Below are 26,455 nucleotides of genomic sequence, written 5' to 3' on the forward strand. Positions count from 1 at the left end.
ACCGCAGACGCACAGGGGCCTGGTAGAGACGCGATGGGCACGGCAGTGGGGTAGAGCAGGGGAGACCTCTGAGACGGGGGACGTATATGGAGGAGCAGAAGGGCAGCAACGCGACCAGGTCGCTGTCAGCTCCTTCAGCCTCATGTCTGTGAGCATGGTCCTCCCCGAGCCCCCTCTGGAGGGACTTGATTACTCACCTGGGCACTGAGGACTGTGCCCGGAGATGCTGGCCGAGCACCCACAGAGAGCCAGGCTGCACGTGGCCACGCTCCCTACGGGCACAGGCATGCTGGGCACCGATGGCTCTGGGTGCGTGGCTGGACTGCTGCTGAGTGCTGAGCGTGGCGTGGTTGGGCACAGCAATCTTCTGCGAGATGCCCAGGATTCTTCTACGTAAGCAAAGTGAGGGATTAGGGACAGGCCAGGGTTTATTGGTGCCGCGAGTTCAGCTACAGCAGCGCCTTGTCTTTCATGTAATGATGTGTCACAGTCTGTCCCTCCCATCACCTCTTTCTTCTCCAGGGCACATTTGCACGCCAATGTCCCCAGTGAGGAGGCACATAGTTGTCTCGCATCACTATCTGTGTCAGGAAGCTTGTCCGCTGGTATTCATAATTACCTGGGCTTTTTGCAACCGCCCCCTTGGCCGATGGCCCGGGCAGTCTGGGACATGTATAAAAGAGCTGAGGGCTTTGCAGCCCTCTATCCAGTTTCCTCCGCTTGTCTCTCCTGATCATTGTGGTAAGTCCAAGTCTTACCTCCACCTTTCCTTCCACAGCAGTGGCTTTCTCAAGGTGTCTTTTGCTGAGTGCTCCACCACACTTTCATAGCACATGGTTAGGATGTGATGGTGCTGTTTCAGAACTATGGAAAGGATGGAAATTTGAACTCACAGGTACGATGCCCTGAGTATGCCAGTGCCCTCAAGTCCTTTGGGAGCTTGGTGATTTTCCATCTGCTTTGGATGAGGGAGTTTTGCCTCCCTGCCGTGGCCGAGTAAGAACCAGGGAGCATGAGGGCAGCAAGGGGTCTAAAGCAGCATTTCAACTCTGGAACGTGTTTTTGCTCTGACTGCCGAGATAATCGCGAGCACGCCCTGGGACACAGGCTCCGAGTGTGAGAGAGGCCGGAGGGACTTAGGATCAGGCCTTGCACTGAGCCAGAGCTCTGCCTTGTCTTGCAGCTTTACCTCCCGAACCCAAGGATGTCCTGCTCCAGCCTGTGCGCCCCTTCCTGCGGGGTGGCCGCCCCGGCCCCGCTGGCTGACACCTGCAACGAGCCCTGCGTGCGGCAGTGCCCCGACTCCATGGTGGTGATCCAGCCCCCGCCCTCGGTGGTCACCTTCCCCGGGCCCATCCTCAGCTCCTTCCCGCAGTACAGCGTTGTTGGCTCGGCGGGAGCCCCCGGAGTTGGAGGGGGCTTTGGTGGCACTTTTGGAGGCCGTGGCGGTTTTGGAGGCCTTGGGGGCTATGGAGGCTATGGAGGCTCTTGGGGCTATGGAGGCCTTGGGGGCTATGGAGGCTACGGGGGCTACGGGGGCTACGGAGGCTACGGAGGCTATGGGGGTTGCGGATATGGCGGCTGGGGCCGAGGCCACAGGTACCTCAACGGCAACTGTGGGCCTTGCTAAGCCCCACGCTGGGTCTGGCCACAGATGAAGGAGAGCTCCAGAAAAGCCCCTGGCACATCCCGACACGACGCTCTGTGGAAGGACATGCCTTCGGCATTGCTGCTCTCCAGAGCCTGGGTGCCTCGTGCCTGCTCGGGGCCCAGCTCTGCCTTCCTCCTGCCCTCCTTGAGCATCCCTTCAAGACTTGTTGTCCCCTGATGACAGAGACTTGCCCTAGGTGCCTGCTGCTGCGGCACGGCTGATGCTCGCTGTCGCTCTGCCGGCTGCCAGGAGACGTGGGGCTGCCCTTGGCCGGGGCCCTGCTCTTCTCCCAGCTGCCTCCTCCCCTCAAACTGCAATAAAAGCTGTGTTGCATCGCAAGGTCGACCCATGGTTTTTCTTCATCCTTCCTTCTTCTTTCCCACTTCCCCCAAACCTCGGGGCGTATTGGTCCGGGCTGCTTGAATCTGCCACGGTGGTGCCCTTGGAGCATTTGGGCAATTTGCTCAGTGTCTTACAACTGGTGATGGCAGTCCCAGCTGAGTCTTGTAGAGCACATCCCACTGAGCTTCCCTGGTCTCCCACCAGCAATAAGCACAATACATTCCCAAAGCCCACTTTGAATACGTGAAAGCGCCATAGGTGTCTTGCAGAAGCTCTTCCAAATGCCCTGCAAAACCAGCATGCCAGGCACTACCTCCTTTTACTGCCTTGTTAACGGTCACGTTTGGAGGTCCAGGGAAATGGAGAGACGACCACAGCATGTACAGGGCTGCTGGCCATGCCCCTGTGCCCAGCTAGAGGTGGGGGCCACCGGGAAGGAGTGAGATAGACACAGCCAAGTCTTCCCAAATCTCCCCTCAGAGGCCTGAAGTGGCCACGGGTATCCAGTCAGGTGAAGCACAAAGCTCTCCGAGCACGAGGTTGGATTGTCTACCCTCCTGAGGTGCCTCCCTTCTCCAAGTATCTTCTGAGCTTGTGATCCCAGGACGGCAAAGTGGTCTTGGACAGGGAGAGTTCTGGCCAGAGCCACCAGGAAGGGCAGTGTGGCAGCACGTTGGTCACTGCTGGGGAGCTCAAGAAAAGATGTCTCATCTGCAGCTGTGAACACAGAGGATGGGATAGAAGGCAGCAAACTGGCAAGAGCAGGCGTTCCTTCCTTCCACTGCCTGAACTGAAGTTTGCACGTCTTCTCTTTCCCTTGAGGGTGTTTCAGTCTCTGCCCGTCCTCACAGCTGGCCAGGTCCCCCTGCACTGATTCTCGGCCATCCACCAGGTCCTGGCTCACGTGGTGTCCCCTGTGTGTCTGCTGAGGACACAGCGGTGGAAGGGGGTTCTGGCGACCGCGTCACGGCTGCTGTGGCTGGGTGCTTTGCGGGGGGTGTGGTAGTGTGGGCTACTTTGTGGGCTGGTGTGCAAACAAGGGCCAGCAAATCTGGTCCAGAGCACGGGGCTGTGGGAAGCTCTCCAGTCATTTTTTTCCTGGGCAGAGCCGTATCCCCAGGTGGCAGGTGGGTGACACAGGGAATCCCAGGAAGAGCTTCTGCTCCAGCAGCGGGGGCAAGACGGGGCCAAAAGTGCCTGCAAGCAGCAGTGGAAGACGGAGGAAAAACAGGGTGAGGAGGTGGTGCAGGGGTGCAGGGATGTGGAGGGGATGGAGGCATGGCAGTTGGGGAGGTGCTGGGGGTTGCTTACCGTCTCCCCTGTCGACCCATGGCCTCCCAAGTGGCTCTGAGCTGGGCCTTTGCTGTTGGAGCGTCTCCGTTGGCATCCCAATCCCCGCGGCCCTGAGGCTGCAGGCAGCCCCTGGGGAATGGTCAGAGTGGGCGGCAAACTCACTGCGGGGCCCAACAGCTCTTCTTGGGCTGTGGAGTGCAGGAGCCCAAAGTGGGGGGAAGACAGGGAAGGGAAAGAGGGAGAAGCTGTTGGTGAAAGAGACGAGCATGATCCCTGCTGCATAAGAGTGGCTGGTGGAGGGGCGTGCTGCCAAGGGCAGGCAGGAGGAAGCACAGCAGCTCCTGCAGGTGCCCCTGATGAGGCCCCGGGTGGGAGCTGGCTGGGGCGGCCCAGGGAGCCAAGGCTGCCACTCGGGGTACTGGGTATGGAGGAAGGATGAAGAAAAACCATGGGTCGACCTTGCGATGCGACACAGCTTTTATTGCAGTTTGAGGGGAGGAGGCAGCTGGGAGGAGAGCAGGGCCCCGGCCAAGGGCAGCCCCACGTCTCCTGGCAGCCGGCAGAGCGACAGCGAGCATCAGCCGTGCCGCAGCAGCAGGCACCTAGGGCAAGTCTCTGTCATCAGGGGGCAACAAGTCTTGAAGGGATGCTCAAGGAGGGCAGGAGGAAGGCAGAGCTGGGCCCCGAGCAGGCACGAGGCACCCAGGCTCTGGAGAGCAGCAATGCCGAAGGCATGTCCTTCCACAGAGCGTCGTGTCGGGATGTGCCAGGGGCTTTTCTGGAGCTCTCCTTCATCTGTGGCCAGACCCAGCGTGGAGCTTAGCAAGGCCCACAGTTGCCGTTGAGGTACCTGTGGCCTCGGCCCCAGCCGCCATATCCGCAACCCCCATAGCCTCCGTAGCCTCCGTAGCCCCCGTAGCCCCCGTAGCCTCCATAGCCCCCAAGGCCTCCATAGCCCCAAGAGCCTCCATAGCCTCCATAGCCCCCAAGGCCTCCAAAACCGCCACGGCCTCCAAAAGTGCCACCAAAGCCCCCTCCAACTCCGGGGGCTCCCGCCGAGCCAACAACGCTGTACTGCGGGAAGGAGCTGAGGATGGGCCCGGGGAAGGTGACCACCGAGGGCGGGGGCTGGATCACCACCGTGGAGTCGGGGCACTGCCGCACGCAGGGCTCGTTGCAGGTGTCAGCCAGCGGGGCCGGGGCGGCCACCCCGCAGGAAGGGGCGCACAGGCTGGAGCAGGACATCTTCCAGGCAGGCAGGGAGTGCTGGAAAAGGCACCAGGGATTAGGCCAGGGTGTGGGGAAGGGGCTGTATGGAGGGAGGCAGGCAGAGATCCCCAAGAGGCTTCCAAGAGCTGGACTTACCCAGTTGATTAGGAGAGTCAAGTGGAGGAAGATGGATAGAGGGCTGCAAAGGCCTCAGCTCTTTTATACTTGTCCCACACTGCCTGGGGCATCGGCTAAGGGGGTGGTGGTGGAAACCCCACGTAATCGCGAAATCAAGTGAAGAAGCTTCATGACACAGATAACGAAGCGAGACAATTATATCCCTCTTCACTGGGGACTTTGGTGTCCTGAAGAGGCAAACGCGCCCTGAAGAGCATAGGGGCGATGGGAGGGACAGACCGTGACACGTCATTACATGAAAGACAAGGCGGTGCTGTAGTTGACCTCGTACCACCAATAAACCCCGATCTGTCCCTGATCCCCCACTTTGCCTATGTAGAAAAGTCCCAGGCATCTTGCAGAAGTGCTTTGCAATCCTGGGCACAGCCATCACGCCTGTCATTAGCTCTCTTTTACAGGCTGGTAAACACAGGCAGCGGGAGGTTGGTCAAAAGCAGAAGCCATTCCAGGCGCTCGGGGTGACTTCCAAATGCCCACCATCTCTGAATGCCAGCAACAGCTGCGCATCTCACGGTCCTGGGGTCCACAGGCATCTCTGCTAATTGCCCACCCCAAAGGCTCTGGCGGGCATTGGGATTTTTAGGTCCCGGTTTCACTCGACGGCCATGCAAAGAGTAGAGGGGATGGGTGCCATGTGTGGCAAAACCGCAGACGCACAGGGGCCTGGTAGAGACGCGATGGGCACGGCAGTGGGGTAGAGCAGGGGAGACCTCTGAGACGGGGGACGTATATGGAGGAGCAGAAGGGCAGCAACGCGACCAGGTCGCTGTCAGCTCCTTCAGCCTCATGTCTGTGAGCATGGTCCTCCCCGAGCCCCCTCTGGAGGGACTTGATTACTCACCTGGGCACTGAGGACTGTGCCCGGAGATGCTGGCCGAGCACCCACAGAGAGCCAGGCTGCACGTGGCCACGCTCCCTACGGGCACAGGCATGCTGGGCACCGATGGCTCTGGGTGCGTGGCTGGACTGCTGCTGAGTGCTGAGCGTGGCGTGGTTGGGCACAGCAATCTTCTGCGAGATGCCCAGGATTCTTCTACGTAAGCAAAGTGAGGGATTAGGGACAGGCCAGGGTTTATTGGTGCCGCGAGTTCAGCTACAGCAGCGCCTTGTCTTTCATGTAATGATGTGTCACAGTCTGTCCCTCCCATCACCTCTTTCTTCTCCAGGGCACATTTGCACGCCAATGTCCCCAGTGAGGAGGCACATAGTTGTCTCGCATCACTATCTGTGTCAGGAAGCTTGTCCGCTGGTATTCATAATTACCTGGGCTTTTTGCAACCGCCCCCTTGGCCGATGGCCCGGGCAGTCTGGGACATGTATAAAAGAGCTGAGGGCTTTGCAGCCCTCTATCCAGTTTCCTCCGCTTGTCTCTCCTGATCATTGTGGTAAGTCCAAGTCTTACCTCCACCTTTCCTTCCACAGCAGTGGCTTTCTCAAGGTGTCTTTTGCTGAGTGCTCCACCACACTTTCATAGCACATGGTTAGGATGTGATGGTGCTGTTTCAGAACTATGGAAAGGATGGAAATTTGAACTCACAGGTACGATGCCCTGAGTATGCCAGTGCCCTCAAGTCCTTTGGGAGCTTGGTGATTTTCCATCTGCTTTGGATGAGGGAGTTTTGCCTCCCTGCCGTGGCCGAGTAAGAACCAGGGAGCATGAGGGCAGCAAGGGGTCTAAAGCAGCATTTCAACTCTGGAACGTGTTTTTGCTCTGACTGCCGAGATAATCGCGAGCACGCCCTGGGACACAGGCTCCGAGTGTGAGAGAGGCCGGAGGGACTTAGGATCAGGCCTTGCACTGAGCCAGAGCTCTGCCTTGTCTTGCAGCTTTACCTCCCGAACCCAAGGATGTCCTGCTCCAGCCTGTGCGCCCCTTCCTGCGGGGTGGCCGCCCCGGCCCCGCTGGCTGACACCTGCAACGAGCCCTGCGTGCGGCAGTGCCCCGACTCCACGGTGGTGATCCAGCCCCCGCCCTCGGTGGTCACCTTCCCCGGGCCCATCCTCAGCTCCTTCCCGCAGTACAGCGTTGTTGGCTCGGCGGGAGCCCCCGGAGTTGGAGGGGGCTTTGGTGGCACTTTTGGAGGCCGTGGCGGTTTTGGAGGCCTTGGGGGCTATGGAGGCTATGGAGGCTCTTGGGGCTATGGAGGCCTTGGGGGCTATGGAGGCTACGGGGGCTACGGGGGCTACGGGGGTTGCGGATATGGCGGCTGGGGCCGAGGCCACAGGTACCTCAACGGCAACTGTGGGCCTTGCTAAGCCCCACGCTGGGTCTGGCCACAGATGAAGGAGAGCTCCAGAAAAGCCCCTGGCACATCCCGACACGACGCTCTGTGGAAGGACATGCCTTCGGCATTGCTTCTCTCCAGAGCCTGGGAGCCTCGTGCCTGCTCGGGGCCCAGCTCTGCCTTCCTCCTGCCCTCCTTGAGCATCCCTTCAAGACTTGTTGTCCCCTGATGACAGAGACTTGCCCTAGGTGCCTGCTGCTGCGGCACGGCTGATGCTCGCTGTCGCTCTGCCGGCTGCCAGGAGACGTGGGGCTGCCCTTGGCCGGGGCCCTGCTCTTCTCCCAGCTGCCTCCTCCCCTCAAACTGCAATAAAAGCTGTGTTGCATCGCAAGGTCGACCCATGGTTTTTCTTCATCCTTCCTTCTTCTTTCCCACTTCCCCCAAACCTCGGGGCGTATTGGTCCGGGCTGCTTGAATCTGCCACGGTAGTGCCCTTGGAGCATTTGGGCAATTTGCTCAGTGTCTTACAACTGATGATGGCAGTCCCAGCTGAGTCTTGTAGAGCACATCCCACTGAGCTTCCCTGGTCTCCCACCAGCAATAAGCACAATACATTCCCAAAGCCCACTTTGAATACGTGAAAGCGCCATAGGTGTCTTGCAGAAGCTCTTCCAAATGCCCTGCAAAACCAGCATGCCAGGCACTACCTCCTTTTATTGCCTTGTTAACGGTCACGTTTGGAGGTCCAGGGAAATGGAGAGACGACCACTGCATGTACAGGGCTGCTGGCCATGCCCCTGTGCCCAGCTAGAGGTGGGGGCCACCGGGAAGGAGTGAGATAGACACAGCCAAGTCTTCCCAAATCTCCCCTCAGAGGCCTGAAGTGGCCACGGGTATCCAGTCAGGTGAAGCACAAAGCTCTCCGAGCACGAGGTTGGATTGTCTACCCTCCTGAGGTGCCTCCCTTCTCCAAGTATCTTCTGAGCTTGTGATCCCGGGACGGCAAAGTGGTCTTGGACAGGGAGAGTTCCGGCCAGAGCCACCAGGAAGGGCAGTGTGGCAGCACGTTGGTCACTGCTGGGGAGCTCAAGAAAAGATGTCTCATCCGCAGCTGTGAACACAGAGGATGGGATAGAAGGCAGCAAACTGGCAAGAGCAGGCGTTCCTTCCTTCCACTGCCTGAACTGAAGTTTGCACGTCTTCTCTTTCCCTTGAGGGTGTTTCAGTCTCTGCCCGTCCTCACAGCTGGCCAGGTCCCCCTGCACTGATTCTCGGCCATCCACCAGGTCCTGGCTCACGTGGTGTCCCCTGTGTGTCTGCTGAGGACACAGCGGTGGAAGGGGGTTCTGGCGACCGCGTCATGGCTGCTGTGGCTGGGTGCTTTGCGGGGGGTGTGGTAGTGTGGGCTACTTTGTGGGCTGGTGTGCAAACAAGGGCCAGCAAATCTGGTCCAGAGCACGGGGCTGTGGGAAGCTCTCCAGTCATTTTTTTCCTGGGCAGAGCCGTATCCCCAGGTGGCAGGTGGGTGACACAGGGAATCCCAGGAAGAGCTTCTGCTCCAGCAGCGGGGGCAAGACGGGGCCAAAAGTGCCTGCAAGCAGCAGTGGAAGACGGAGGAAAAACAGGGTGAGGAGGTGGTGCAGGGGTGCAGGGATGTGGAGGGGATGGAGGCATGGCAGTTGGGGAGGTGCTGGGGGTTGCTTACCGTCTCCCCTGTCGACCCATGGCCTCCCAAGTGGCTCTGAGCTGGGCCTTTGCTGTTGGAGCGTCTCCGTTGGCATCCCAATCCCCGCGGCCCTGAGGCTGCAGGCAGCCCCTGGGGAATGGTCAGAGTGGGCGGCAAACTCACTGCGGGGCCCAACAGCTCTTCTTGGGCTGTGGAGTGCAGGAGCCCAAAGTGGGGGGAAGACAGGGAAGGGAAAGAGGGAGAAGCTGTTGGTGAAAGAGACGAGCATGATCCCTGCTGCATAAGAGTGGCTGGTGGAGGGGCGTGCTGCCAAGGGCAGGCAGGAGGAAGCACAGCAGCTCCTGCAGGTGCCCCTGATGAGGCCCCGGGTGGGAGCTGGCTGGGGCGGCCCAGGGAGCCAAGGCTGCCACTCGGGGTACTGGGTATGGAGGAAGGATGAAGAAAAACCATGGGTCGACCTTGCGATGCGACACAGCTTTTATTGCAGTTTGAGGGGAGGAGGCAGCTGGGAGGAGAGCAGGGCCCCGGCCAAGGGCAGCCCCACGTCTCCTGGCAGCCGGCAGAGCGACAGCGAGCATCAGCCGTGCCGCAGCAGCAGGCACCTAGGGCAAGTCTCTGTCATCAGGGGGCAACAAGTCTTGAAGGGATGCTCAAGGAGGGCAGGAGGAAGGCAGAGCTGGGCCCCGAGCAGGCACGAGGCTCCCAGGCTCTGGAGAGAAGCAATGCCGAAGGCATGTCCTTCCACAGAGCGTCGTGTCGGGATGTGCCAGGGGCTTTTCTGGAGCTCTCCTTCATCTGTGGCCAGACCCAGCGTGGGGCTTAGCAAGGCCCACAGTTGCCGTTGAGGTACCTGTGGCCTCGGCCCCAGCCGCCATATCCGCAACCCCCATAGCCTCCGTAGCCTCCGTAGCCCCCGTAGCCCCCGTAGCCTCCATAGCCCCCAAGGCCTCCATAGCCCCAAGAGCCTCCATAGCCTCCATAGCCCCCAAGGCCTCCAAAACCGCCACGGCCTCCAAAAGTGCCACCAAAGCCCCCTCCAACTCCGGGGGCTCCCGCCGAGCCAACAACGCTGTACTGCGGGAAGGAGCTGAGGATGGGCCCGGGGAAGGTGACCACCGAGGGCGGGGGCTGGATCACCACCGTGGAGTCGGGGCACTGCCGCACGCAGGGCTCGTTGCAGGTGTCAGCCAGCGGGGCCGGGGCGGCCACCCCGCAGGAAGGGGCGCACAGGCTGGAGCAGGACATCTTCCAGGCAGGCAGGGAGTGCTGGAAAAGGCACCAGGGATTAGGCCAGGGTGTGGGGAAGGGGCTGTATGGAGGGAGGCAGGCAGAGATCCCCAAGAGGCTTCCAAGAGCTGGACTTACCCAGTTGATTAGGAGAGGCAAGTGGAGGAAGATGGATAGAGGGCTGCAAAGGCCTCAGCTCTTTTATACTTGTCCCACACTGCCTGGGGCATCGGCTAAGGGGGTGGTGGTGGAAACCCCACGTAATCCCGAAATCAAGTGAAGAAGCTTCATGACACAGATAACGAAGCGAGACAATTATATCCCTCTTCACTGGGGACTTTGGTGTCCTGAAGAGGCAAACGAGCCCTGAAGAGCATAGGGGCGATGGGAGGGACAGACCGTGACACGTCATTACATGAAAGACAAGGCGGTGCTGTAGTTGACCTCGTACCACCAATAAACCCCGATCTGTCCCTGATCCCCCACTTTGCCTATGTAGAAAAGTCCCAGGCATCTTGCAGAAGTGCTTTGCAATCCTGGGCACAGCCATCACGCCTGTCATTAGCTCTCTTTTACAGGCTGGTAAACACAGGCAGCGGGAGGTTGGTCAAAAGCAGAAGCCATTCCAGGCGCTCGGGGTGACTTCCAAATGCCCACCATCTCTGAATGCCAGCAACAGCTGCGCATCTCACGGTCCTGGGGTCCACAGGCATCTCTGCTAATTGCCCACCCCAAAGGCTCTGGCGGGCATTGGGATTTTTAGGTCCCGGTTTCACTCGACGGCCATGCAAAGAGTAGAGGGGATGGGTGCCATGTGTGGCAAAACCGCAGACGCACAGGGGCCTGGTAGAGACGCGATGGGCACGGCAGTGGGGTAGAGCAGGGGAGACCTCTGAGACGGGGGACGTGTATGGAGGAGCAGAAGGGCAGCAACGCGACCAGGTCGCTGTCAGCTCCTTCAGCCTCATGTCTGTGAGCGTGGTCCGCCCCGAGCCCCCTCTGGTGGGACTTGATTACTCACATGGGCACTGAGGACTGTGCCCGGAGATGCTGGCCGAGCACCCACAGAGAGCCAGGCTGCACGTGGCCACGCTCCCTACGGGCACAGGCATGCTGGGCACCGATGGCTCTGGGTGCGTGGCTGGACTGCTGCTGAGTGCTGAGCGTGGCGTGGTTGGGCACAGCAATCTTCTGCGAGATGCCCAGGATTCTTCTACGTAAGCAAAGTGAGGGATTAGGGACAGGCCAGGGTTTATTGGTGCCGCGAGTTCAGCTACAGCAGCGCCTTGTCTTTCATGTAATGATGTGTCACAGTCTGTCCCTCCCATCACCTCTTTCTTCTCCAGGGCACATTTGCACGCCAATGTCCCCAGTGAGGAGGCACATAGTTGTCTCGCATCACTATCTGTGTCAGGAAGCTTGTCCGCTGGTATTCATAATTACCTGGGCTTTTTGCAACCGCCCCCTTGGCCGATGGCCCGGGCAGTCTGGGACATGTATAAAAGAGCTGAGGGCTTTGCAGCCCTCTATCCAGTTTCCTCCGCTTGTCTCTCCTGATCATTGTGGTAAGTCCAAGTCTTACCTCCACCTTTCCTTCCACAGCAGTGGCTTTCTCAAGGTGTCTTTTGCTGAGTGCTCCACCACACTTTCATAGCACATGGTTAGGATGTGATGGTGCTGTTTCAGAACTATGGAAAGGATGGAAATTTGAACTCACAGGTACGATGCCCTGAGTATGCCAGTGCCCTCAAGTCCTTTGGGAGCTTGGTGATTTTCCATCTGCTTTGGATGAGGGAGTTTTGCCTCCCTGCCGTGGCCGAGTAAGAACCAGGGAGCATGAGGGCAGCAAGGGGTCTAAAGCAGCATTTCAACTCTGGAACGTGTTTTTGCTCTGACTGCCGAGATAATCGCGAGCACGCCCTGGGACACAGGCTCCGAGTGTGAGAGAGGCCGGAGGGACTTAGGATCAGGCCTTGCACTGAGCCAGAGCTCTGCCTTGTCTTGCAGCTTTACCTCCCGAACCCAAGGATGTCCTGCTCCAGCCTGTGCGCCCCTTCCTGCGGGGTGGCCGCCCCGGCCCCGCTGGCTGACACCTGCAACGAGCCCTGCGTGCGGCAGTGCCCCGACTCCACGGTGGTGATCCAGCCCCCGCCCTCGGTGGTCACCTTCCCCGGGCCCATCCTCAGCTCCTTCCCGCAGTACAGCGTTGTTGGCTCGGCGGGAGCCCCCGGAGTTGGAGGGGGCTTTGGTGGCACTTTTGGAGGCCGTGGCGGTTTTGGAGGCCTTGGGGGCTATGGAGGCTATGGAGGCTCTTGGGGCTATGGAGGCCTTGGGGGCTATGGAGGCTACGGGGGCTACGGGGGCTACGGAGGCTACGGAGGCTATGGGGGTTGCGGATATGGCGGCTGGGGCCGAGGCCACAGGTACCTCAACGGCAACTGTGGGCCTTGCTAAGCCCCACGCTGGGTCTGGCCACAGATGAAGGAGAGCTCCAGAAAAGCCCCTGGCACATCCCGACACGACGCTCTGTGGAAGGACATGCCTTCGGCATTGCTGCTCTCCAGAGCCTGGGTGCCTCGTGCCTGCTCGGGGCCCAGCTCTGCCTTCCTCCTGCCCTCCTTGAGCATCCCTTCAAGACTTGTTGCCCCCTGATGACAGAGACTTGCCCTAGGTGCCTGCTGCTGCGGCACGGCTGATGCTCGCTGTCGCTCTGCCGGCTGCCAGGAGACGTGGGGCTGCCCTTGGCCGGGGCCCTGCTCTTCTCCCAGCTGCCTCCTCCCCTCAAACTGCAATAAAAGCTGTGTTGCATCGCAAGGTCGACCCATGGTTTTTCTTCATCCTTCCTTCTTCTTTCCCACTTCCCCCAAACCTCGGGGCGTATTGGTCCGGGCTGCTTGAATCTGCCACGGTGGTGCCCTTGGAGCATTTGGGCAATTTGCTCAGTGTCTTACAACTGGTGATGGCAGTCCCAGCTGAGTCTTGTAGAGCACATCCCACTGAGCTTCCCTGGTCTCCCACCAGCAATAAGCACAATACATTCCCAAAGCCCACTTTGAATACGTGAAAGCGCCATAGGTGTCTTGCAGAAGCTCTTCCAAATGCCCTGCAAAACCAGCATGCCAGGCACTACCTCCTTTTACTGCCTTGTTAACGGTCACGTTTGGAGGTCCAGGGAAATGGAGAGACGACCACGGCATGTACAGGGCTGCTGGCCATGCCCCTGTGCCCAGCTAGAGGTGGGGGCCACCGGGAAGGAGTGAGATAGACACAGCCAAGTCTTCCCAAATCTCCCCTCAGAGGCCTGAAGTGGCCACGGGTATCCAGTCAGGTGAAGCACAAAGCTCTCCGAGCACGAGGTTGGATTGTCTACCCTCCTGAGGTGCCTCCCTTCTCCAAGTATCTTCTGAGCTTGTGATCCCAGGACGGCAAAGTGGTCTTGGACAGGGAGAGTTCTGGCCAGAGCCACCAGGAAGGGCAGTGTGGCAGCACGTTGGTCACTGCTGGGGAGCTCAAGAAAAGATGTCTCATCTGCAGCTGTGAACACAGAGGATGGGATAGAAGGCAGCAAACTGGCAAGAGCAGGCGTTCCTTCCTTCCACTGCCTGAACTGAAGTTTGCACGTCTTCTCTTTCCCTTGAGGGTGTTTCAGTCTCTGCCCGTCCTCACAGCTGGCCAGGTCCCCCTGCACTGATTCTCGGCCATCCACCAGGTCCTGGCTCACGTGGTGTCCCCTGTGTGTCTGCTGAGGACACAGCGGTGGAAGGGGGTTCTGGCGACCGCGTCACGGCTGCTGTGGCTGGGTGCTTTGCGGGGGGTGTGGTAGTGTGGGCTACTTTGTGGGCTGGTGTGCAAACAAGGGCCAGCAAATCTGGTCCAGAGCACGGGGCTGTGGGAAGCTCTCCAGTCATTTTTTTCCTGGGCAGAGCCGTATCCCCAGGTGGCAGGTGGGTGACACAGGGAATCCCAGGAAGAGCTTCTGCTCCAGCAGCGGGGGCAAGACGGGGCCAAAAGTGCCTGCAAGCAGCAGTGGAAGACGGAGGAAAAACAGGGTGAGGAGGTGGTGCAGGGGTGCAGGGATGTGGAGGCGATGGAGGCATGGCAGTTGGGGAGGTGCTGGGGGTTGCTTACCGTCTCCCCTGTCGACCCATGGCCTCCCAAGTGGCTCTGAGCTGGGCCTTTGCTGTTGGAGCGTCTCTGTTGGCATCCCAATCCCTGCGGCCCTGAGGCTGCAGGCAGCCCCTGGGGAATGGTCAGAGTGGGCGGCAAACTCACTGCGGGGCCCAACAGCTCTTCTTGGGCTGTGGAGTGCAGGAGCCCAAAGTGGGGGGAAGACAGGGAAGGGAAAGAGGGAGAAGCTGTTGGTGAAAGAGACGAGCATGATCCCTGCTGCATAAGAGTGGCTGGTGGAGGGGCGTGCTGCCAAGGGCAGGCAGGAGGAAGCACAGCAGCTCCTGCAGGTGCCCCTGATGAGGCCCCGGGTGGGAACTGGCTGGGGCGGCCCAGGGAGCCAAGGCTGCCACTCGGGGTACTGGGTATGGAGGAAGGATGAAGAAAAACCATGGGTCGACCTTGCGATGCGACACAGCTTTTATTGCAGTTTGAGGGGAGGAGGCAGCTGGGAGGAGAGCAGGGCCCCGGCCAAGGGCAGCCCCACGTCTCCTGGCAGCCGGCAGAGCGACAGCGAGCATCAGCCGTGCCGCAGCAGCAGGCACCTAGGGCAAGTCTCTGTCATCAGGGGGCAACAAGTCTTGAAGGGATGCTCAAGGAGGGCAGGAGGAAGGCAGAGCTGGGCCCCGAGCAGGCACGAGGCTCCCAGGCTCTGGAGAGAAGCAATGCCGAAGGCATGTCCTTCCACAGAGCGTCGTGTCGGGATGTGCCAGGGGCTTTTCTGGAGCTCTCCTTCATCTGTGGCCAGACCCAGCGTGGGGCTTAGCAAGGCCCACAGTTGCCGTTGAGGTACCTGTGGCCTCGGCCCCAGCCGCCATATCCGCAACCCCCATAGCCTCCGTAGCCTCCGTAGCCCCCGTAGCCCCCGTAGCCTCCATAGCCCCCAAGGCCTCCATAGCCCCAAGAGCCTCCATAGCCTCCATAGCCCCCAAGGCCTCCAAAACCGCCACGGCCTCCAAAAGTGCCACCAAAGCCCCCTCCAACTCCGGGGGCTCCCGCCGAGCCAACAACGCTGTACTGCGGGAAGGAGCTGAGGATGGGCCCGGGGAAGGTGACCACCGAGGGCGGGGGCTGGATCACCACCGTGGAGTCGGGGCACTGCCGCACGCAGGGCTCGTTGCAGGTGTCAGCCAGCGGGGCCGGGGCGGCCACCCCGCAGGAAGGGGCGCACAGGCTGGAGCAGGACATCTTCCAGGCAGGCAGGGAGTGCTGGAAAAGGCACCAGGGATTAGGCCAGGGTGTGGGGAAGGGGCTGTATGGAGGGAGGCAGGCAGAGATCCCCAAGAGGCTTCCAAGAGCTGGACTTACCCAGTTGATTAGGAGAGTCAAGTGGAGGAAGATGGATAGAGGGCTGCAAAGGCCTCAGCTCTTTTATACTTGTCCCACACTGCCTGGGGCATCGGCTAAGGGGGTGGTGGTGGAAACCCCACGTAATCCCGAAATCAAGTGAAGAAGCTTCATGACACAGATAACGAAGCGAGACAATTATCTCCCTCTTCACTGGGGACTTTGGTGTCCTGAAGAGGCAAACGCGCCCTGAAGAGCATAGGGGCGATGGGAGGGACAGACCGTGACACGTCATTACATGAAAGACAAGGCGGTGCTGTAGTTGACCTCGTACCACCAATAAACCCCGATCTGTCCCTGATCCCCCACTTTGCCTATGTAGAAAAGTCCCAGGCATCTTGCAGAAGTGCTTTGCAATCCTGGGCACAGCCATCACGCCTGTCATTAGCTCTCTTTTACAGGCTGGTAAACACAGGCAGCGGGAGGTTGGTCAAAAGCAGAAGCCATTCCAGGCGCTCGGGGTGACTTCCAAATGCCCACCATCTCTGAATGCCAGCAACAGCTGCGCATCTCACGGTCCTGGGGTCCACAGGCATCTCTGCTAATTGCCCACCCCAAAGGCTCTGGCGGGCATTGGGATTTTTAGGTCCCGGTTTCACTCGACGGCCATGCAAAGAGTAGAGGGGATGGGTGCCATGTGTGGCAAAACCGCAGACGCACAGGGGCCTGGTAGAGACGCGATGGGCACGGCAGTGGGGTAGAGCAGGGGAGACCTCTGAGACGGGGGACGTGTATGGAGGAGCAGAAGGGCAGCAACGCGACCAGGTCGCTGTCAGCTCCTTCAGCCTCATGTCTGTGAGCGTGGTCCTCCCCGAGCCCCCTCTGGTGGGACTTGATTACTCACCTGGGCACTGAGGACTGTGCCCGGAGATGCTGGCCGAGCACCCACAGAGAGCCAGGCTGCACGTGGCCACGCTCCCTACGGGCACAGGCATGCTGGGCACCGATGGCTCTGGGTGCGTGGCTGGACTGCTGCTGAGAGCTGAGCGTGGCGTGGTTGGGCACAGCAATCTTCTGCGAGATGCCCAGGATTCTTCTACGTAAGCAAAGTGAGGGATTAGGGACAGGCCAGGGTTTATTGGTGCCGCGAGTTCAGCTACAGCAGCGCCTTGTCTTTCATGTAATGATGTGTCACAGTCTGTCCCTCCCATCACCTCTTTCTTCTCCAGGGCACATTTGCACGCCAATGTCCCCAGTGAGGAGGCACATAGTTGTCTCGCATCACTATCTGTGTCAGGAAGCTTGTCCGCTGGTATTCATAATTACCTGGGCTTTTTGCAACCGCCCCCTTGGCCGATGGCCCGGGCAGTCTGGGACATGTATAAAAGAGCTGAGGGCTTTGCAGCCCTCTATCCAGTTTCCTCCGCTTGTCTCTCCTGATCATTGTGGTAAGTCCAAGTCTTACCTCCACCTTTCCTTCCACAGCAGTGGCTTTCTCAAGGTGTCTTTTGCTGAGTGCTACACCACACTTTCATAGCACATGGTTAGGATGTGATGGTGCTGTTTCAGAACTATGGAAAGGATGGAAATTTGAACTCACAGGTACGATGCCCTGAGTATGCCAGTGCCCTCAAGTCCTTTGGGAGCTTGGTGATTTTCCATCTGCTTTGGATGAGGGAGTTTTGCCTCCCTGCCGTGGCCGAGTAAGAACCAGGGAGCATGAGGGCAGCAAGGGGTCTAAAGCAGCATTTCAACTCTGGAACGTGTTTTTGCTCTGACTGCCGAGATAATCGCGAGCACGCCCTGGGACACAGGCTCCGAGTGTGAGAGAGGCCGGAGGGACTTAGGATCAGGCCTTGCACTGAGCCAGAGCTCTGCCTTGTCTTGCAGCTTTACCTCCCGAACCCAAGGATGTCCTGCTCCAGCCTGTGCGCCCCTTCCTGCGGGGTGGCCGCCCCGGCCCCGCTGGCTGACACCTGCAACGAGCCCTGCGTGCGGCAGTGCCCCGACTCCACGGTGGTGATCCAGCCCCCGCCCTCGGTGGTCACCTTCCCCGGGCCCATCCTCAGCTCCTTCCCGCAGTACAGCGTTGTTGGCTCGGCGGGAGCCCCCGGAGTTGGAGGGGGCTTTGGTGGCACTTTTGGAGGCCGTGGCGGTTTTGGAGGCCTTGGGGGCTATGGAGGCTATGGAGGCTCTTGGGGCTATGGAGGCCTTGGGGGCTATGGAGGCTACGGGGGCTACGGGGGCTACGGAGGCTACGGAGGCTATGGGGGTTGCGGATATGGCGGCTGGGGCCGAGGCCACAGGTACCTCAACGGCAACTGTGGGCCTTGCTAAGCCCCACGCTGGGTCTGGCCACAGATGAAGGAGAGCTCCAGAAAAGCCCCTGGCACATCCCGACACGACGCTCTGTGGAAGGACATGCCTTCGGCATTGCTGCTCTCCAGAGCCTGGGTGCCTCGTGCCTGCTCGGGGCCCAGCTCTGCCTTCCTCCTGCCCTCCTTGAGCATCCCTTCAAGACTTGTTGCCCCCTGATGACAGAGACTTGCCCTAGGTGCCTGCTGCTGCGGCACGGCTGATGCTCGCTGTCGCTCTGCCGGCTGCCAGGAGACGTGGGGCTGCCCTTGGCCGGGGCCCTGCTCTTCTCCCAGCTGCCTCCTCCCCTCAAACTGCAATAAAAGCTGTGTTGCATCGCAAGGTCGACCCATGGTTTTTCTTCATCCTTCCTTCTTCTTTCCCACTTCCCCCAAACCTCGGGGCGTATTGGTCCGGGCTGCTTGAATCTGCCACGGTGGTGCCCTTGGAGCATTTGGGCAATTTGCTCAGTGTCTTACAACTGGTGATGGCAGTCCCAGCTGAGTCTTGTAGAGCACATCCCACTGAGCTTCCCTGGTCTCCCACCAGCAATAAGCACAATACATTCCCAAAGCCCACTTTGAATACGTGAAAGCGCCATAGGTGTCTTGCAGAAGCTCTTCCAAATGCCCTGCAAAACCAGCATGCCAGGCACTACCTCCTTTTACTGCCTTGTTAACGGTCACGTTTGGAGGTCCAGGGAAATGGAGAGACGACCACGGCATGTACAGGGCTGCTGGCCATGCCCCTGTGCCCAGCTAGAGGTGGGGGCCACCGGGAAGGAGTGAGATAGACACAGCCAAGTCTTCCCAAATCTCCCCTCAGAGGCCTGAAGTGGCCACGGGTATCCAGTCAGGTGAAGCACAAAGCTCTCCGAGCACGAGGTTGGATTGTCTACCCTCCTGAGGTGCCTCCCTTCTCCAAGTATCTTCTGAGCTTGTGATCCCAGGACGGCAAAGTGGTCTTGGACAGGGAGAGTTCTGGCCAGAGCCACCAGGAAGGGCAGTGTGGCAGCACGTTGGTCACTGCTGGGGAGCTCAAGAAAAGATGTCTCATCTGCAGCTGTGAACACAGAGGATGGGATAGAAGGCAGCAAACTGGCAAGAGCAGGCGTTCCTTCCTTCCACTGCCTGAACTGAAGTTTGCACGTCTTCTCTTTCCCTTGAGGGTGTTTCAGTCTCTGCCCGTCCTCACAGCTGGCCAGGTCCCCCTGCACTGATTCTCGGCCATCCACCAGGTCCTGGCTCACGTGGTGTCCCCTGTGTGTCTGCTGAGGACACAGCGGTGGAAGGGGGTTCTGGCGACCGCGTCACGGCTGCTGTGGCTGGGTGCTTTGCGGGGGGTGTGGTAGTGTGGGCTACTTTGTGGGCTGGTGTGCAAACAAGGGCCAGCAAATCTGGTCCAGAGCACGGGGCTGTGGGAAGCTCTCCAGTCATTTTTTTCCTGGGCAGAGCCGTATCCCCAGGTGGCAGGTGGGTGACACAGGGAATCCCAGGAAGAGCTTCTGCTCCAGCAGCGGGGGCAAGACGGGGCCAAAAGTGCCTGCAAGCAGCAGTGGAAGACGGAGGAAAAACAGGGTGAGGAGGTGGTGCAGGGGTGCAGGGATGTGGAGGCGATGGAGGCATGGCAGTTGGGGAGGTGCTGGGGGTTGCTTACCGTCTCCCCTGTCGACCCATGGCCTCCCAAGTGGCTCTGAGCTGGGCCTTTGCTGTTGGAGCGTCTCTGTTGGCATCCCAATCCCTGCGGCCCTGAGGCTGCAGGCAGCCCCTGGGGAATGGTCAGAGTGGGCGGCAAACTCACTGCGGGGCCCAACAGCTCTTCTTGGGCTGTGGAGTGCAGGAGCCCAAAGTGGGGGGAAGACAGGGAAGGGAAAGAGGGAGAAGCTGTTGGTGAAAGAGACGAGCATGATCCCTGCTGCATAAGAGTGGCTGGTGGAGGGGCGTGCTGCCAAGGGCAGGCAGGAGGAAGCACAGCAGCTCCTGCAGGTGCCCCTGATGAGGCCCCGGGTGGGAGCTGGCTGGGGCGGCCCAGGGAGCCAAGGCTGCCACTCGGGGTACTGGGTATGGAGGAAGGATGAAGAAAAACCATGGGTCGACCTTGCGATGCGACACAGCTTTTATTGCAGTTTGAGGGGAGGAGGCAGCTGGGAGGAGAGCAGGGCCCCGGCCAAGGGCAGCCCCACGTCTCCTGGCAGCCGGCAGAGCGACAGCGAGCATCAGCCGTGCCGCAGCAGCAGGCACCTAGGGCAAGTCTCTGTCATCAGGGGGCAACAAGTCTTGAAGGGATGCTCAAGGAGGGCAGGAGGAAGGCAGAGCTGGGCCCCGAGCAGGCACGAGGCTCCCAGGCTCTGGAGAGAAGCAATGCCGAAGGCATGTCCTTCCACAGAGCGTCGTGTCGGGATGTGCCAGGGGCTTTTCTGGAGCTCTCCTTCATCTGTGGCCAGACCCAGCGTGGGGCTTAGCAAGGCCCACAGTTGCCGTTGAGGTACCTGTGGCCTCGGCCCCAGCCGCCATATCCGCAACCCCCATAGCCTCCGTAGCCTCCGTAGCCCCCGTAGCCCCCGTAGCCTCCATAGCCCCCAAGGCCTCCATAGCCCCAAGAGCCTCCATAGCCTCCATAGCCCCCAAGGCCTCCAAAACCGCCACGGCCTCCAAAAGTGCCACCAAAGCCCCCTCCAACTCCGGGGGCTCCCGCCGAGCCAACAACGCTGTACTGCGGGAAGGAGCTGAGGATGGGCCCGGGGAAGGTGACCACCGAGGGCGGGGGCTGGATCACCACCGTGGAGTCGGGGCACTGCCGCACGCAGGGCTCGTTGCAGGTGTCAGCCAGCGGGGCCGGGGCGGCCACCCCGCAGGAAGGGGCGCACAGGCTGGAGCAGGACATCTTCCAGGCAGGCAGGGAGTGCTGGAAAAGGCACCAGGGATTAGGCCAGGGTGTGGGGAAGGGGCTGTATGGAGGGAGGCAGGCAGAGATCCCCAAGAGGCTTCCAAGAGCTGGACTTACCCAGTTGATTAGGAGAGTCAAGTGGAGGAAGATGGATAGAGGGCTGCAAAGGCCTCAGCTCTTTTATACTTGTCCCACACTGCCTGGGGCATCGGCTAAGGGGGTGGTGGTGGAAACCCCACGTAATCCCGAAATCAAGTGAAGAAGCTTCATGACACAGATAACGAAGCGAGACAATTATATCCCTCTTCACTGGGGACTTTGGTGTCCTGAAGAGGCAAACGCGCCCTGAAGAGCATAGGGGCGATGGGAGGGACAGACCGTGACACGTCATTACATGAAAGACAAGGCGGTGCTGTAGTTGACCTCGTACCACCAATAAACCCCGATCTGTCCCTGATCCCCCACTTTGCCTATGTAGAAAAGTCCCAGGCATCTTGCAGAAGTGCTTTGCAATCCTGGGCACAGCCATCACGCCTGTCATTAGCTCTCTTTTACAGGCTGGTAAACACAGGCAGCGGGAGGTTGGTCAAAAGCAGAAGCCATTCCAGGCGCTCGGGGTGACTTCCAAATGCCCACCATCTCTGAATGCCAGCAACAGCTGCGCATCTCACGGTCCTGGGGTCCACAGGCATCTCTGCTAATTGCCCACCCCAAAGGCTCTGGCGGGCATTGGGATTTTTAGGTCCCGGTTTCACTCGACGGCCATGCAAAGAGTAGAGGGGATGGGTGCCATGTGTGGCAAAACCGCAGACGCACAGGGGCCTGGTAGAGACGCGATGGGCACGGCAGTGGGGTAGAGCAGGGGAGACCTCTGAGACGGGGGACGTGTATGGAGGAGCAGAAGGGCAGCAACGCGACCAGGTCGCTGTCAGCTCCTTCAGCCTCATGTCTGTGAGCGTGGTCCTCCCCGAGCCCCCTCTGGTGGGACTTGATTACTCACCTGGGCACTGAGGACTGTGCCCGGAGATGCTGGCCGAGCACCCACAGAGAGCCAGGCTGCACGTGGCCACGCTCCCTACGGGCACAGGCATGCTGGGCACCGATGGCTCTGGGTGCGTGGCTGGACTGCTGCTGAGAGCTGAGCGTGGCGTGGTTGGGCACAGCAATCTTCTGCGAGATGCCCAGGATTCTTCTACGTAAGCAAAGTGAGGGATTAGGGACAGGCCAGGGTTTATTGGTGCCGCGAGTTCAGCTACAGCAGCGCCTTGTCTTTCATGTAATGATGTGTCACAGTCTGTCCCTCCCATCACCTCTTTCTTCTCCAGGGCACATTTGCACGCCAATGTCCCCAGTGAGGAGGCACATAGTTGTCTCGCATCACTATCTGTGTCAGGAAGCTTGTCCGCTGGTATTCATAATTACCTGGGCTTTTTGCAACCGCCCCCTTGGCCGATGGCCCGGGCAGTCTGGGACATGTATAAAAGAGCTGAGGGCTTTGCAGCCCTCTATCCAGTTTCCTCCGCTTGTCTCTCCTGATCATTGTGGTAAGTCCAAGTCTTACCTCCACCTTTCCTTCCACAGCAGTGGCTTTCTCAAGGTGTCTTTTGCTGAGTGCTACACCACACTTTCATAGCACATGGTTAGGATGTGATGGTGCTGTTTCAGAACTATGGAAAGGATGGAAATTTGAACTCACAGGTACGATGCCCTGAGTATGCCAGTGCCCTCAAGTCCTTTGGGAGCTTGGTGATTTTCCATCTGCTTTGGATGAGGGAGTTTTGCCTCCCTGCCGTGGCCGAGTAAGAACCAGGGAGCATGAGGGCAGCAAGGGGTCTAAAGCAGCATTTCAACTCTGGAACGTGTTTTTGCTCTGACTGCCGAGATAATCGCGAGCACGCCCTGGGACACAGGCTCCGAGTGTGAGAGAGGCCGGAGGGACTTAGGATCAGGCCTTGCACTGAGCCAGAGCTCTGCCTTGTCTTGCAGCTTTACCTCCCGAACCCAAGGATGTCCTGCTCCAGCCTGTGCGCCCCTTCCTGCGGGGTGGCCGCCCCGGCCCCGCTGGCTGACACCTGCAACGAGCCCTGCGTGCGGCAGTGCCCCGACTCCACGGTGGTGATCCAGCCCCCGCCCTCGGTGGTCACCTTCCCCGGGCCCATCCTCAGCTCCTTCCCGCAGTACAGCGTTGTTGGCTCGGCGGGAGCCCCCGGAGTTGGAGGGGGCTTTGGTGGCACTTTTGGAGGCCGTGGCGGTTTTGGAGGCCTTGGGGGCTATGGAGGCTATGGAGGCTCTTGGGGCTATGGAGGCCTTGGGGGCTATGGAGGCTACGGGGGCTACGGGGGCTACGGAGGCTACGGAGGCTATGGGGGTTGCGGATATGGCGGCTGGGGCCGAGGCCACAGGTACCTCAACGGCAACTGTGGGCCTTGCTAAGCCCCACGCTGGGTCTGGCCACAGATGAAGGAGAGCTCCAGAAAAGCCCCTGGCACATCCCGACACGACGCTCTGTGGAAGGACATGCCTTCGGCATTGCTGCTCTCCAGAGCCTGGGTGCCTCGTGCCTGCTCGGGGCCCAGCTCTGCCTTCCTCCTGCCCTCCTTGAGCATCCCTTCAAGACTTGTTGCCCCCTGATGACAGAGACTTGCCCTAGGTGCCTGCTGCTGCGGCACGGCTGATGCTCGCTGTCGCTCTGCCGGCTGCCAGGAGACGTGGGGCTGCCCTTGGCCGGGGCCCTGCTCTTCTCCCAGCTGCCTCCTCCCCTCAAACTGCAATAAAAGCTGTGTTGCATCGCAAGGTCGACCCATGGTTTTTCTTCATCCTTCCTTCTTCTTTCCCACTTCCCCCAAACCTCGGGGCGTATTGGTCCGGGCTGCTTGAATCTGCCACGGTGGTGCCCTTGGAGCATTTGGGCAATTTGCTCAGTGTCTTACAACTGGTGATGGCAGTCCCAGCTGAGTCTTGTAGAGCACATCCCACTGAGCTTCCCTGGTCTCCCACCAGCAATAAGCACAATACATTCCCAAAGCCCACTTTGAATACGTGAAAGCGCCATAGGTGTCTTGCAGAAGCTCTTCCAAATGCCCTGCAAAACCAGCATGCCAGGCACTACCTCCTTTTACTGCCTTGTTAACGGTCACGTTTGGAGGTCCAGGGAAATGGAGAGACGACCACGGCATGTACAGGGCTGCTGGCCATGCCCCTGTGCCCAGCTAGAGGTGGGGGCCACCGGGAAGGAGTGAGATAGACACAGCCAAGTCTTCCCAAATCTCCCCTCAGAGGCCTGAAGTGGCCACGGGTATCCAGTCAGGTGAAGCACAAAGCTCTCCGAGCACGAGGTTGGATTGTCTACCCTCCTGAGGTGCCTCCCTTCTCCAAGTATCTTCTGAGCTTGTGATCCCAGGACGGCAAAGTGGTCTTGGACAGGGAGAGTTCTGGCCAGAGCCACCAGGAAGGGCAGTGTGGCAGCACGTTGGTCACTGCTGGGGAGCTCAAGAAAAGATGTCTCATCTGCAGCTGTGAACACAGAGGATGGGATAGAAGGCAGCAAACTGGCAAGAGCAGGCGTTCCTTCCTTCCACTGCCTGAACTGAAGTTTGCACGTCTTCTCTTTCCCTTGAGGGTGTTTCAGTCTCTGCCCGTCCTCACAGCTGGCCAGGTCCCCCTGCACTGATTCTCGGCCATCCACCAGGTCCTGGCTCACGTGGTGTCCCCTGTGTGTCTGCTGAGGACACAGCGGTGGAAGGGGGTTCTGGCGACCGCGTCACGGCTGCTGTGGCTGGGTGCTTTGCGGGGGGTGTGGTAGTGTGGGCTACTTTGTGGGCTGGTGTGCAAACAAGGGCCAGCAAATCTGGTCCAGAGCACGGGGCTGTGGGAAGCTCTCCAGTCATTTTTTTCCTGGGCAGAGCCGTATCCCCAGGTGGCAGGTGGGTGACACAGGGAATCCCAGGAAGAGCTTCTGCTCCAGCAGCGGGGGCAAGACGGGGCCAAAAGTGCCTGCAAGCAGCAGTGGAAGACGGAGGAAAAACAGGGTGAGGAGGTGGTGCAGGGGTGCAGGGATGTGGAGGCGATGGAGGCATGGCAGTTGGGGAGGTGCTGGGGGTTGCTTACCGTCTCCCCTGTCGACCCATGGCCTCCCAAGTGGCTCTGAGCTGGGCCTTTGCTGTTGGAGCGTCTCTGTTGGCATCCCAATCCCCGCGGCCCTGAGGCTGCAGGCAGCCCCTGGGGAATGGTCAGAGTGGGCGGCAAACTCACTGCGGGGCCCAACAGCTCTTCTTGGGCTGTGGAGTGCAGGAGCCCAAAGTGGGGGGAAGACAGGGAAGGGAAAGAGGGAGAAGCTGTTGGTGAAAGAGACGAGCATGATCCCTGCTGCATAAGAGTGGCTGGTGGAGGGGCGTGCTGCCAAGGGCAGGCAGGAGGAAGCACAGCAGCTCCTGCAGGTGCCCCTGATGAGGCCCCGGGTGGGAGCTGGCTGGGGCGGCCCAGGGAGCCAAGGCTGCCACTCGGGGTACTGGGTATGGAGGAAGGATGAAGAAAAACCATGGGTCGACCTTGCGATGCGACACAGCTTTTATTGCAGTTTGAGGGGAGGAGGCAGCTGGGAGGAGAGCAGGGCCCCGGCCAAGGGCAGCCCCACGTCTCCTGGCAGCCGGCAGAGCGACAGCGAGCATCAGCCGTGCCGCAGCAGCAGGCACCTAGGGCAAGTCTCTGTCATCAGGGGGCAACAAGTCTTGAAGGGATGCTCAAGGAGGGCAGGAGGAAGGCAGAGCTGGGCCCCGAGCAGGCACGAGGCACCCAGGCTCTGGAGAGCAGCAATGCCGAAGGCATGTCCTTCCACAGAGCGTCGTGTCGGGATGTGCCAGGGGCTTTTCTGGAGCTCTCCTTCATCTGTGGCCAGACCCAGCGTGGAGCTTAGCAAGGCCCACAGTTGCCGTTGAGGTACCTGTGGCCTCGGCCCCAGCCGCCATATCCGCAACCCCCATAGCCTCCGTAGCCTCCGTAGCCCCCGTAGCCCCCGTAGCCTCCATAGCCCCCAAGGCCTCCATAGCCCCAAGAGCCTCCATAGCCTCCATAGCCCCCAAGGCCTCCAAAACCGCCACGGCCTCCAAAAGTGCCACCAAAGCCCCCTCCAACTCCGGGGGCTCCCGCCGAGCCAACAACGCTGTACTGCGGGAAGGAGCTGAGGATGGGCCCGGGGAAGGTGACCACCGAGGGCGGGGGCTGGATCACCACCGTGGAGTCGGGGCACTGCCGCACGCAGGGCTCGTTGCAGGTGTCAGCCAGCGGGGCCGGGGCGGCCACCCCGCAGGAAGGGGCGCACAGGCTGGAGCAGGACATCTTCCAGGCAGGCAGGGAGTGCTGGAAAAGGCACCAGGGATTAGGCCAGGGTGTGGGGAAGGGGCTGTATGGAGGGAGGCAGGCAGAGATCCCCAAGAGGCTTCCAAGAGCTGGACTTACCCAGTTGATTAGGAGAGTCAAGTGGAGGAAGATGGATAGAGGGCTGCAAAGGCCTCAGCTCTTTTATACTTGTCCCACACTGCCTGGGGCATCGGCTAAGGGGGTGGTGGTGGAAACCCCACGTAATCCCGAAATCAAGTGAAGAAGCTTCATGACACAGATAACGAAGCGAGACAATTATATCCCTCTTCACTGGGGACTTTGGTGTCCTGAAGAGGCAAACGCGCCCTGAAGAGCATAGGGGCGATGGGAGGGACAGACCGTGACACGTCATTACATGAAAGACAAGGCGGTGCTGTAGTTGACCTCGTACCACCAATAAACCCCGATCTGTCCCTGATCCCCCACTTTGCCTATGTAGAAAAGTCCCAGGCATCTTGCAGAAGTGCTTTGCAATCCTGGGCACAGCCATCACGCCTGTCATTAGCTCTCTTTTACAGGCTGGTAAACACAGGCAGCGGGAGGTTGGTCAAA

At 59.9% G+C, this 26,455-nt stretch overlaps 10 protein-coding genes across 10 annotated transcripts; 5 read left to right on the forward strand and 5 right to left on the reverse strand.

Annotated features, from left to right (window-relative positions):
• Positions 1 to 1,204: 1,204 nt before the first annotated feature.
• LOC126040966 (claw keratin-like) lies at positions 1,205 to 1,630 on the forward strand. The gene has a single exon (XM_049806088.1). The coding sequence runs from the start codon at positions 1,205 to 1,207 to the stop codon at positions 1,628 to 1,630; it is 426 nt and encodes a 141-aa protein (XP_049662045.1).
• A 2,475-nt stretch (positions 1,631 to 4,105) lies between these two features.
• On the reverse strand, positions 4,106 to 4,531 carry LOC126040948 (claw keratin-like). Its single transcript, XM_049806057.1, has one exon. The coding sequence runs from the start codon at positions 4,529 to 4,531 to the stop codon at positions 4,106 to 4,108; it is 426 nt and encodes a 141-aa protein (XP_049662014.1).
• A 2,010-nt stretch (positions 4,532 to 6,541) lies between these two features.
• On the forward strand, positions 6,542 to 6,949 carry LOC126041375 (claw keratin-like). The gene has a single exon (XM_049806941.1). It carries the CDS (start codon positions 6,542 to 6,544, stop codon positions 6,947 to 6,949), a length of 408 nt encoding a protein of 135 aa, XP_049662898.1.
• Positions 6,950 to 9,424: 2,475 nt separating this feature from the next.
• On the reverse strand, positions 9,425 to 9,850 carry LOC126040947 (claw keratin-like). The gene has a single exon (XM_049806056.1). It carries the CDS (start codon positions 9,848 to 9,850, stop codon positions 9,425 to 9,427), a length of 426 nt encoding a protein of 141 aa, XP_049662013.1.
• Positions 9,851 to 11,860: 2,010 nt separating this feature from the next.
• Positions 11,861 to 12,286, forward strand: LOC126040943 (claw keratin-like). Its single transcript, XM_049806049.1, has one exon. It carries the CDS (start codon positions 11,861 to 11,863, stop codon positions 12,284 to 12,286), a length of 426 nt encoding a protein of 141 aa, XP_049662006.1.
• A 2,475-nt stretch (positions 12,287 to 14,761) lies between these two features.
• Positions 14,762 to 15,187, reverse strand: LOC126040945 (claw keratin-like). Its single transcript, XM_049806052.1, has one exon. The coding sequence runs from the start codon at positions 15,185 to 15,187 to the stop codon at positions 14,762 to 14,764; it is 426 nt and encodes a 141-aa protein (XP_049662009.1).
• A 2,010-nt stretch (positions 15,188 to 17,197) lies between these two features.
• On the forward strand, positions 17,198 to 17,623 carry LOC126040965 (claw keratin-like). Its single transcript, XM_049806087.1, has one exon. It carries the CDS (start codon positions 17,198 to 17,200, stop codon positions 17,621 to 17,623), a length of 426 nt encoding a protein of 141 aa, XP_049662044.1.
• Positions 17,624 to 20,098: 2,475 nt separating this feature from the next.
• On the reverse strand, positions 20,099 to 20,524 carry LOC126040967 (claw keratin-like). The gene has a single exon (XM_049806089.1). It carries the CDS (start codon positions 20,522 to 20,524, stop codon positions 20,099 to 20,101), a length of 426 nt encoding a protein of 141 aa, XP_049662046.1.
• A 2,010-nt stretch (positions 20,525 to 22,534) lies between these two features.
• Positions 22,535 to 22,960, forward strand: LOC126040964 (claw keratin-like). The gene has a single exon (XM_049806086.1). It carries the CDS (start codon positions 22,535 to 22,537, stop codon positions 22,958 to 22,960), a length of 426 nt encoding a protein of 141 aa, XP_049662043.1.
• A 2,475-nt stretch (positions 22,961 to 25,435) lies between these two features.
• LOC126040826 (claw keratin-like) lies at positions 25,436 to 25,861 on the reverse strand. Its single transcript, XM_049805777.1, has one exon. The coding sequence runs from the start codon at positions 25,859 to 25,861 to the stop codon at positions 25,436 to 25,438; it is 426 nt and encodes a 141-aa protein (XP_049661734.1).
• Positions 25,862 to 26,455: the final 594 nt, after the last annotated feature.

Source organism: Accipiter gentilis, chromosome 7 (genome assembly GCF_929443795.1).
Source record: "Accipiter gentilis chromosome 7, bAccGen1.1, whole genome shotgun sequence".
NCBI lineage: Eukaryota > Metazoa > Chordata > Aves > Accipitriformes > Accipitridae > Astur > Astur gentilis.

Excerpts from the sequence above, each read along its gene's own strand:
- LOC126040965 (XM_049806087.1), top strand. The coding sequence starts at position 17,198 with ATGTCCTGCTCCAGCCTGTGCGCCCCTTCCTGCGGGGTGGCCGCCCCG.
- LOC126040966 (XM_049806088.1), top strand. The coding sequence starts at position 1,205 with ATGTCCTGCTCCAGCCTGTGCGCCCCTTCCTGCGGGGTGGCCGCCCCG.
- LOC126040943 (XM_049806049.1), top strand. The coding sequence starts at position 11,861 with ATGTCCTGCTCCAGCCTGTGCGCCCCTTCCTGCGGGGTGGCCGCCCCG.
- LOC126040945 (XM_049806052.1), bottom strand. The coding sequence starts at position 15,187 with ATGTCCTGCTCCAGCCTGTGCGCCCCTTCCTGCGGGGTGGCCGCCCCG.
- LOC126040947 (XM_049806056.1), bottom strand. The coding sequence starts at position 9,850 with ATGTCCTGCTCCAGCCTGTGCGCCCCTTCCTGCGGGGTGGCCGCCCCG.
- LOC126040967 (XM_049806089.1), bottom strand. The coding sequence starts at position 20,524 with ATGTCCTGCTCCAGCCTGTGCGCCCCTTCCTGCGGGGTGGCCGCCCCG.
- LOC126040948 (XM_049806057.1), bottom strand. The coding sequence starts at position 4,531 with ATGTCCTGCTCCAGCCTGTGCGCCCCTTCCTGCGGGGTGGCCGCCCCG.
- LOC126040826 (XM_049805777.1), bottom strand. The coding sequence starts at position 25,861 with ATGTCCTGCTCCAGCCTGTGCGCCCCTTCCTGCGGGGTGGCCGCCCCG.
- LOC126041375 (XM_049806941.1), top strand. The coding sequence starts at position 6,542 with ATGTCCTGCTCCAGCCTGTGCGCCCCTTCCTGCGGGGTGGCCGCCCCG.
- LOC126040964 (XM_049806086.1), top strand. The coding sequence starts at position 22,535 with ATGTCCTGCTCCAGCCTGTGCGCCCCTTCCTGCGGGGTGGCCGCCCCG.